This window comes from Balaenoptera physalus (assembly GCF_965194825.1).
Source record: "Balaenoptera physalus genome assembly, chromosome: 15".
In the NCBI taxonomy this organism is placed as follows: Eukaryota; Metazoa; Chordata; class Mammalia; order Artiodactyla; family Balaenopteridae; genus Balaenoptera; species Balaenoptera physalus.
This window is the reverse complement of record NC_138894.1, coordinates 35,473,089-35,483,839: the sequence shown is the minus strand read 5'-3', so window position 1 is coordinate 35,483,839 and position 10,751 is coordinate 35,473,089. Positions and strand designations below refer to the sequence as shown.

The following is a 10,751-nucleotide window of genomic DNA, read 5'->3' as shown; positions in this document are numbered from 1 at the left end:
TAACAAAACAAAACAAAACCCAAAAACCAAGCTGAGAGATACAGAGAACAGATTGGTGGTTGCAAGAGGCAGGGGGTGGATGTGGGAGAAATGGGTGAACTGGGTTTGTTTTGTTTGTTTGTTTTTTTAGTTTAAATAAATTGAATAAAAAATTCCCAAATCCAGGCCTGTGGGACAGAAGCATCAGTGTTTTGAAGTTCCCCAGTGACTCCAATGTGTAGACAAATCTGGAAACCACTGTGCTACTGTTAAATGAATTCTATGGGCTGTGTTGCCCCTGAAATATGATTCACGAATTACTGAAATATTACTTGAAATAAGACTGACAGTGGGAGGAGGTGTACGGCAGATAATCATCTTTCTCAGAAAAGAAAAATTTTCCAGGCTCTCTCCCAGTCAAGGCAAACCACACTCTCTTCGGGTGCTATTTCCAAATGGTTCCTCCTAGAAGCAGCTAGGCTTAGAAGAGGCTAGGTTTGACTTTTAGCCATCCCTTCACTGTTCCCTCCTTTCTTCAAAGCCTGGCACAAGGTAGAAATTCAATAAATGCCAAATGAATGAATGGATGGGATTGTGCTTTCACCAACCTATATTCTGAGGCCTGAGAGCAGGGAAAAGCTATTAAAATTTATTTAAAGAGTAGGCCATTGGGCCAGTACAGGAGAGTTTAGCTTTGGAGCAATCAAATTTAAAATCTGTATCTTCCATCCTTAATAGATAAGTGAAAAGCAGGAAAGCTTCAAATGATATACAGGTATACATAGTCCTACTTGTGTTAAAACATCAAAAGCCTACTCACCTCTCCTGAGACCCACCTCTCCACAATCCAGCACAATGCCCTGGCTGTTAAATGTTTTGACCATCACCACTGGGTAAGAATTCAGTTATGTATCATTAGTGGGAAACAAAAATGCCTACACCCATGAATGATGAAAATCTTGGCAAACTGGAGCACAGTCTCCTTTCCAAGAGGCACTATTGCTTACCTCAATCAGAACCCAGTTTGCCAGACATTCCTATTACTCAAAAGAAGCTGGAAATTCTGATACTATGTAAAATCTTCCACTTTAGAAATGTCACCTCAAATTTTAAAAGAAAAAAGAAAGCCCTATTGGCCAAACAAAACACAACTGTAGACTTAATCCGGCACCACTTTAATCTCTACCACTGTTGTAGGGAGAACTCTTAAAAAGGATTGCCATAGTGTTACCGAGTCCAGGCACACGCTGCTCCCTGCGCAAAAGGCCAATGAATTGAGAGTAGAGGTGTTGGAGCAAGGAATAGCGACTTTATTCAGAAAGCCAGCAGAGGGTGCTTCCCTGGTGGCGCAGTGGTTAAGAATCCACCTGCCAATGCAGGGAACACGGGTTCAAGCCCTGGTCCGGAAGATTCCCCCATGCTGCAGAGCAACTAAGCCCGTGCTCCACAACTACTGAGCCTGCACTCTAGAGCTGCGAGCCACAACAACTGAACCTGCATGCCACAACTACTGAACCCTGCGTTCTGCAACTACTGAAGCCCACATGCCTAGAGCCCATGCTCCGCAACAAGAGAAGCCACCGCAATGAGAAGCCCACGCACCGCAACGAAGAGTAGCCCCCGCTCGCCACAACTAGAGAAAGCCCACTTGCAGCAACGAAGACCCAACAAGGCCAAAAATAATAAATAAAAATAAATTAAAAAGAAAAAAGGCAGCAGACTGAGAAGATGGTGGACTAGTGTCCCAAAGAACCATCTTACCAGAGTTAGAATTCAGGTTTCATTTATACTAAAAGGGGCGAGGGGTGTGGCTGGTTGTTGCAAACTTCTTGGTGCTGGAATCCTTTGTCCTTATAGGTGTCCAGTAGGTCTGGTCTAAATGTTTCTATAAACCTCCAACAAGACAAATGTTATTCTCTGTTCTGCAACTTTTTATTTCTATATGAATAAGAGTGATATACCTTTAAAGGTCAGAGTCTTGAGAATGGGCAATCCTGTATGTTTCAGGCTACAGGCAACATTCTTTTACAAAAGGTGCAGAGCCAGCATGACAAAACCACAGGCAACAAACAGAAGACAAAAGTTAGAGCTAAAGGAAGATTCAATATGGAGTCAGGTTTGTTTTTCTCTGTTACAGTAGGTATTGGAGAACCAACACATCAGGAGAGAAAATGTTAAAAGTAATTGCAGTAAATTCTACAATTTTCTGGCTTCCAATTCAAACAACTTAGAGATTGTTCCCTTAACTTCCCTGAATTCATTCTTGGTCTCTTTTCTCTAACACTGAAAATCTTGGCTCCTAACATCAGTTAGCATAATTACTTGTTTTCTTTGTCGTATTTTACATAAAATAGTTTCAGAATAATGCTATGCTATGTTAACAAATAATCTACTAAATTTTGCAGTTTCATTTGTTCTTAGAATATGTTCCACAGTGATGTACAGTCTGGGCTGTACATTTTACAAAAAGTTTGTGGTACAGGCCCCTAAGTGGAAAGTGAAGAGCTTCCCCCAAATTGTTCTGGTGTTTACAATGACAGCCCGAAGAACAAGGGAGCAAAATGCATTTTGCTAGGAGCCTTGAAAGGCAATTTTGCGGTCTGTCCCCAGGACAGGGAACAGCACTGGGAGGACTTGGGCTGCGCTATGGAGGTTGCTTGCTGCCCTTGCTAATCTCTTAAGAGACTCCTTTTTTAAGGAGATCTGGGGCTGTCTGCCAACTTTCCCATCTTCCCTCTCTCCTTGAAAAAAGCTGGAAATGTGCGTTTTCTGAAGCACAGGCCTGGACGTACAGACTTAGATGATCATTTGCGAAAATTTGAATGTGGGAGTAGATGGAATTGCCTACTAGGAAGAGTGTAGCATGAGTGAGTGCAGGATCCCTGGGAATACAGACCTTTAGGGACAGAAGGAGTGAGAAATCTCAGAGAGGCAGGGGAATCAGTGCGAGCACAGAGCCAAGTAGGGAGAAGAGGTTCTTACATCTGACGGAGGGGAGACTATGTTCTCCCAAAGGTCGCTCCCGGGGCAGTGAGTTCCCCCAGCCCAGTAGGGACCCCAGTCCCTAAACTGGCATGTGCCACGTGCAGGGATGCCCAGCAAGGAGCAAGATGGCCTGACCTGGAAGAAGTCACTTATGCAAGGAAGTTGGGTCTGGACTTCGGAGGAGAATGCATCCCTGCGGGGGACTGAACGGACTAGCAGGGTAAAGGACAAGGCCCGCGCTCCGCACTGGGGTAGGATTTCCGGTGGGGGCCGCGCCTCCCGCCCTTCCGGTTTAGTGCCTTGGCGCTCTCTCGGAGATTGCAGACACCTCCACTTCCACCTCCAACTGCAAAGAAAAGTAGGGGCGGCTGGTCTCTGCCCGAAGCCTTAGGCTCCCGCCCGCACCGGGCGGGGCCTCCTCCTACTCCCACCGCGGCCCCTCCCACCGCGGCCGCCCCGCCCCGCCCCGCCCCGCCCCGCCCCGCCCCCTGCCGGGTCTTGGGAAGCGGCTCCACATTGCCGAGGTAGGAGGCATGGAGGGCTGCGTCGGCGAGGTGGGCGGCCTGGGGCGCGCCTTGTGCGTGCTGACCGGGGCTTCCCGCGGCTTCGGACGGACGCTGGCCCAGCTCCTGGCCCCGCTGCTGTCGCCCGGCTCCGTGCTGGTCCTAAGCGCCCGCAGTGACGAGGCGCTGCGGCAGCTGGAGGCCGAGCTGGGCGCCGAGCGGCCCGGCCTGCGCCTCGTGCGGGTGACCGCCGACCTGAGCACCGAGGCCGGCTTGCAGCAGCTGCTCGGTGCCCTGCGCGAGCTCCCCAGGCCCGAAGGCCTGCAGCGAGTGCTGCTTATCAACAATGCCGGTAAGACGCCCGCCGGCGTGTGAGCGCTTGGAATACTGCTTAGCGTCCAGTTATGTTTTCCCTCCCTTTCACCTCCCCCGCCTCTTAGAACTTTAAAGGTGACTCCTAGAAGTCTGAAAAGACGCCTGAGAGCCCTAGTTTCAGCGGGGTGTGGAGAGAGACCTGGTGCTGTCTGGCGCTCGTTCTCTCCCCCTTCTTCCCCCCTTTCCTTTTCAACGCCAAGAACTTTTCTGATCGTCTTGCTCAGCGCTCTCTGGCGGAGGCGTGAGTTAGGGCATGGGGTCTCCCAGCAGAAGTAAATTCCCCCACTTCTCCAAATGGCCCCCAGAGTTCCCCCGAACCCCAGCCCCAGAGAAGGGCATGCGCTTTCTCACTTTGAAGCTTCAGGTGAGTGGGTTCTCCAGGTATGCCTGTCTGCAGAGCTGGGAAGAGAGAGGCGTCTTCAGAAGCACTAGGGAGACTCCTCCTTTAGGTGTGGATGGGAAGGTGTCTGGACGAGTTTGAAGAGGACTGGGAGAAGAGAAAACCCCGCCTGCACTGGGTGATTCCTAAGGTCTGTTTTTTCAGGCAGTCTTGGAGATGTGTCCAAACGCTTCGTAGACCTGGCTGACCCAGCTGAAGTGAACAACTACTGGGCTCTGAACTTGACCTCCATGCTCTGCCTGACTTCCAGCATCCTGAAGGCCTTCCCGGACAGTCCTGGCCTCCGTAGGACTGTGGTTAATATCTCGTCCCTCTGTGCTCTGCAGCCCTTCAAGGGCTGGGCACAGTACTGTGCGGGGAAGGCTGCCCGTAACATGATGTTCCAGGTTCTGGCCGCAGAGGAACCTAGTGTGAGGGTGCTGAGCTATGCCCCAGGTAGGTGAAACATTACTGCCATCCCTGTCCCCAGAACCGGCTGGTTACCCTTTGGAGACTGGGCAAGGAGCCTTCTCTGTCTCCTCCAGGAAAGGACCCACAGAATATTTTGTCCTTGAATCATGACCCATCACTCCTTAAGGGAAATATAGACTGCAAGAAAGTTAGTGCTGGCAGGGGCAGGGAGCTGTAGTTATCAGGTATGGATTGAGAGTGGGCAGCTGCCTGGACTTGAGGGTGGGGCCAGAAAGTCTGAGATGTTAGAGTTTGAGAGATGATTAGGGTTTGAATTCCAGGCCTGTATCTCATTTCTTCATGTGAAATGGGGTAGATGCTACCTGTCTCACAGGGCAGTTTGTAGGACTGAATGAGGTAAAACATGTAAAAGTGATCCCAAACTGTGAAAGGCTATCTAATTGTTAGCATTTGTAATTGTTAGATAGGACTTATCACACTGTATTATCTTTGTATATATATACTTCTCTACTTCTCTCTCTGCATAGGAAAGCCTTGAAGGCAGGCATTATGCACTATTCATCTTTATATCCCCAGCACCTAGTAAAGCACCCCACTGAGCCAGTCTGCAGTGAATGTTAGCTGAATGAAGAGCAGACAGACATTGTTGAATGCTGACCATCCCATGCTGAACTGTGCTGGAACACTGGGGAATGCTGAGATAAATAAGATAGAGCCCCGTCCTCGTGGAAGTTAAAGGGTAGGGGATCTTGTGGTACTTGGTCTGGTTTCTCATCATCCTACCATGATGCCACTGTACACCTTTCTTAAGAGTGAGGCTTCTATTTTCGGCTTGAGGTTGCTGGAATTAGAAGCTGGTGACATAGCTGTTGCATGATGTCTGAGCAACTTAGATAGAGATCCAGTAGTCTATTCCCCTTGGAACCCTAGGGGCAAAGAGGTAGATTAACCTGACCAAAGTCCAGATGCAGCATAGCCAGGATCAAACCTTGCCTCCAAGGTCATGATCAGTGCAGTTTCTACTTCCTCATGCTCTCTAGTACCCAGTCCTCCTTCTGTCCCTCCTTAATGTAATACAGTTATTCTTGCAGCTAATATTCAACTCAGCACCCACTCTGAGCTCAGCCTAGGACTCACTCAGTCAACAGAGAGCAAATGGAAACCATAGTCAGGAGCAGAGCAAACTCTAGAGTGCCATGTGACTGGGTTACGTTTCAGGGGGCTGCCCTGGACATTGTGAGGAAGTTGACAAGCCCACAACTAATATACTCAATGGTGAAAAGCTAAAAGCTTTTCCACTAAGATCAGGAACAAGACAAGGAAGCCATTCTTCCCACTTCTATTCAACATAGTATTGGAAGTCCCAGTCAGAGCAATTAGACAAGAAAAATAAAAGGCATCCAAATTGGAAGGGAAGAGGTAAAACTGTCTCTATTTGCAGATGACGTATTATATATAGGAAACCCTAGAGACTTCACCAAAAAATTGTTAGAACTAATAAACAAATTCAGTAAAGTTGCAGGATACAAAACAATGTAAAGACTCAGTTGCATTTCTATACACTAATGATGAAGTATCAGAAAGAGAAATTAACAGTCCCGTTTACAGTTGCATCAAACAGAATAAAATACCTAGGAATAAATTTAACCAAGGAGGTAAAAGACCTGTAAACTGAAAACTATAAGACGTTGATGAAAGAGTTTGAAGAAGGTACAAAATGGAAAGATGCCATGCTCATGGATTGGAAGAATTAATATTGTTAAAATGTCCATATTATCCAACCCAATCTACAGATTTAATGCAATCCCTATCAAATTTCCAATGGCATTTTTCACAGAAATAGAACAAACAATTCTAAAATTTGTATGGAACCTTATTAGCCAAAGCAATCTTGAGAAAGAAGAACAAAGCTCTCTAGCATCACTCTCCTTGATTTCAAACTATATTACAAAGCTACAGTAATCAAAATATTATGGTATTGGCATAAAAAACAGACAGTTTACCAGTGAAACTATCTAGTCCTGGTGTCTTGGAGAAGATAATTTGGGGTTGAAATATTAGCTTCATAAACTTAGATGTGCAAATCTTTTCTCAGAGATTTGGGAAGTTCTCAACTATTATTTCTTTAAGCTTTCTGTTCCTTTTTTCTCTCTGGGACTCCATAATACATAGATTGTTTCTTTTCATGGTAATCCTTAGTTCATGTAGTCTTTCTTTACTCTTTTACATTCTTTTTCCTTTTTGCTCCTCTGACTAGATAATTTCAAATGCCCTGTTTTCTGGTTCACTAATTTTTCCTGCTTGGTTGAGTCTGCTGTTGAACTCTATCAAATTCTTCAGTCCAGTCATTGTATTCTTCAACTCTAGATTTTGGTTTGTTTTTTTCAAATGGTTTCTGTTTCTTTGTTGAACTTCTCTTTTTGTTCATGCATTGTTTTCCTAATATCATTTAGGTGTCTGTCCGTGTTTTCTTAGAGTTCACAGAATTTCTTTAAGAGGATTATTCTGAATTCTTTGTCAGGCAGTTCATACATCTCATTTCTTTAGGGTCAGTCATTAGAGTTGTATTAGTTTCCTTCAGTGGTGCCATGTTTCCTTGATTATTCATGATCCTTGTGGCCTTGTGTTGGTGTTTGTACATTTGAGGAAGTAGACGCCTCTTCTAGTTTTTATAGACTGAGTTCAGTAGGCAGAGCCCTTCACCAGTCAACTCTTTTAGTGATTCTGGGTGGGCCATCTGGTGATGTCCGTGGCAGTTTTGCCACTAGAGTCCTAAGGCAACCTGTTGCTGGGGTGAGTACAAAGCCTGGGTCCACAGTAGTCATCCTGGCACTAGACCAGCTGGGAGTCTGGTTTGAGAGTGCCCACCTAAAGCCTAGATTCACAGACACTGTGACCTACAGGAGCCATGTAGGGCCACGGGAGTTGGCTAGTGCTGGTGTGTGCCAGAAGCCTGGGTTCACTGGAGCCTGGTGCCGTGGGAACCACCTGAGACCATGGGAGCCAGCTGGTGCTGGAGTGGATCAGGGGCCTGGCTTCTCAGGGGCCCTCTAGGAGCCTGGAGTTCCAGGAGCTGCCTGGGGCTGTGGGAACTGCCTGGGGCTGCTGGGACCACTGGAGCTGGGTGTCAGGATGAGCTGGAGGCCTGGGTTCATGGGAACCCACAGGGAGCCACCTAGGGCCTTGGGAGTTGGCCTGGTGCTGGAGCAGGCAGACTCTGGAGCCCCCAGGGAAGTTGGGTGTTCACTTCACTCTTCTTCTCCCACAGGGACCGTGTCTCTCTCTGCACTTGGCTGCTGGGGCTTGGGGAAGGGGTGATAGGGTAGTGTGAATCTGTAGATTCGGTGGTCTAGAGGGACCATGTTCAGTGGACATTGGAATTTGAGTCTGGAGCTCAGTGGTGACAGTGTGGAGCCTTGGTGATACTGACCATGTGTCAGCCAAGATGAGGTGTTGCCTCTGGCCACGCCTGACTCCACCCAACTCCACACATACATCAGGGGCCCCTGCCTCATCTTCTTCTCTTCATCCCCTAGGTCCCCTGGACACAGACATGCAGCAGTTAGCCCGGGAGACCTCTGTGGACCCAGACTTGCGAAAAAGGCTGCAGGACCTGAAGACAAAAGGGGAACTTGTGGATTGCAGGATATCAGCCCAGAAACTTCTGAATTTGCTGCAAAAGGACAAGTTCAAGTCTGGAGCCCATGTCGATTTCTACGATGAATAAGCCCATGTCCTTGGTTCTTAGGGCTTTCTTCCCCCTCTCAGGCATGCCCAGGAGTCCTGTGCCTCCCCACATCCTGCCACAGTGGCACTGCCAACCCTGCCTTACGCAGATAAGTACTCATGCTTACTGTCCTGCCCTCAGATCCAGCCAGCTGTGAGGGCAGCAGGTGGCTGGAGTTCCCAGTTCTCAGGAGTCTGTATCGACCACCTTGAGTTAGGAGTAGGCTTAGGAGAGACAAGTTATGGCTGTTGGTGTTCTCTCTCCCCAGGAATAGAATTTTAAGGATGGGGAAAACAGGACTAGAAGCTAAAACACTGAAAAAAGGAGGATGGGTCTCCTGCCCATGGCAGGAGGGAAGAGTCCATGGGGAAGAGGGGATGAGCTAGGGCCAAATAGGAGGGCCTATGTAGATTCACGGATGGCCTGCAGGGAAGGGAGGACAACGCAAGTCTCAGCCCACAGGGAAGCTCCTTGCTCAGGGTAGCAGGACCTTCAGGTGAGCTCTGTGTCCTAATTCTGATGCTTCCTCCCTCCAGAACCTACCATGTATCCACCAGATGGGGGAAAGGGCCCCGAGAGTTTATGTACATGTTAAAGGCAGATACAAATAAAACGTGGATTGTCCTTTATTAATGCCTGCTTTCAATTCTGATACGGGTCCCATGACTAAGTCCCTGGTTTGCTGGACCCAAGGGGTGTTCCTGAAGCAGTTAATCCAAACTTGGGGTGCTGCCCTTATGTCCTGCAGTGTTGTCTTGGGGCTATCTGCCTTTTCTCACTGAGCCCCACTGAGCCCAAGTTCAAACAAAGTTGGCCTAGATGACTTGCCCAGACACCTGTTCCTCCTTTATCCTTTTGCCTATTCTTACCCCAGTCTTAATTACCCTTTCCTCACCCTTGACCTATTCAAAGAGTATCCAGCATTCAGGGCCTGACTCACAGCTACCCCAGCCCTTGGGGAAGGGTACTTTCCCTGCCTTGCTTGGATTCCCAATTCTGCCCTTTATCCACATGGCAATGCTCTGAGTGGATCCCAGCTCTTAAGGGGGCCTGTCGTGGGCCCTCCTGGTCACGTCCATCTGGCCCACGGTCCTGGTCCTCAGTGGGGTGGACTTAGGACCAACATGACTTTGGGGGAGGTGGACAAGATTCTAAGAGGGAGAAGCCCTGAGAAACCAGGGGTGCGACCAAACCCATCCTTCTGCAGATCAGTAGATGTGGGCCAGGCTGGGAGCTCTGCAGTGGTGGTGGTCTACAGCCAGCCAGCCCACTGTCCCTGTTCCTTATTTGGGAAGAGAGACCATGGTCCTTGCCAGCCATCTCAGGACTCAGCCCTGCATCTGATAGCAGGACAGAACTCTCTGTTCCTCCTCACGCACGGCAGAGGGCGCACCGAGGCCATGCCTCCTGGAGAACCAGTGGCAGGGCCTATCTCTGGAGGCAGGCCCTGGGCCAGAGCTGGCAGTGCCCTGCTAGGTTCCCTAGGAGAGAGTGAGCAACTCATGTGCTTTCTTCGTCCAGCAGAGACTTTGCCCTCAGTGGAGTCAAAATCACTGTTCTCAGATCCCCGCTTTGCCACCCAGGGCAAGTTGTTCCCCTTGCTTCAGTTTCCTTATCTGAAAAAAGTAGATTATATTGGTGCCTCCCTCAAAGGGGCATTGTGATATTAAATGACCTCATATTTGTAAATGTTTAGCACAGTGCTGGCATTGCAGTAAGTGCCCACAAATGCTAATTTATTTCTTTTTAGTATTAAGATCCAGATCATCCTGGAGCCCCATTTGTAGCCTCATCTCCACATGGCCCAGATGCCCTCCCCCTTGCTGACCTGTGGCAAGAACTCTCACTGCGCCGCCTCTAATCCGGGCCTCAGTGGGACTGGGGTTCAGTGTGGACAGCTGGTCCTGGACTCACCAGAGCCTCAGGAAAACACTTGAGCCTTGGAGTCAAACCCTCAGCCCCACTTCCCTCTGTGTCCGAGATACTGTGGGTCTTGGGCAGGTCCTTATCTCTGGGCTTCAGTTTCCCTAGAACAGATGAGCTCTAAGATTCTTTCCTACAAACCTTTCTCTAAGGTGCTTCAAGTGTGGTCAGGCTGCATCTGCTGGCATCAGATTTGCCTCTGCAGGTGGGGCTGGGCAGCCTGGGCTACCCCTTCTATCTGGTGGGTGTGGGACAGATTTCCTCGCCTGGCCCTTGCTCCCATGGGAGTGTAAGGGCGATGTAAGTAAGCACAACCCTACTTGATGTCCCGTGGGGTTGACTCCCGTGGGAGTGTAAGGGCGGTGTAAATAAGCACAACCCTACTTGATGTCCCGTGGGGTTGACTCCCTCTCCAGAGGGCTGGTTGGCCAGGACTTCCGAGTAGGTA

At 48.8% G+C, this 10,751-nt stretch overlaps 1 protein-coding gene across 1 annotated transcript; it reads left to right on the top strand.

Annotated features, from left to right (window-relative positions):
- Positions 1 to 3,298: 3,298 nt before the first annotated feature.
- Positions 3,299 to 9,009, top strand: SPR (sepiapterin reductase). The gene is made up of 3 exons (XM_082426092.1): positions 3,299 to 3,819; positions 4,387 to 4,677; positions 8,190 to 9,009. Exons 1-3 carry the CDS (start codon positions 3,498 to 3,500, stop codon positions 8,378 to 8,380), a joined length of 804 nt encoding a protein of 267 aa, XP_082282218.1. The 5' UTR covers positions 3,299 to 3,497; the 3' UTR covers positions 8,381 to 9,009.
- Positions 9,010 to 10,751: the final 1,742 nt, after the last annotated feature.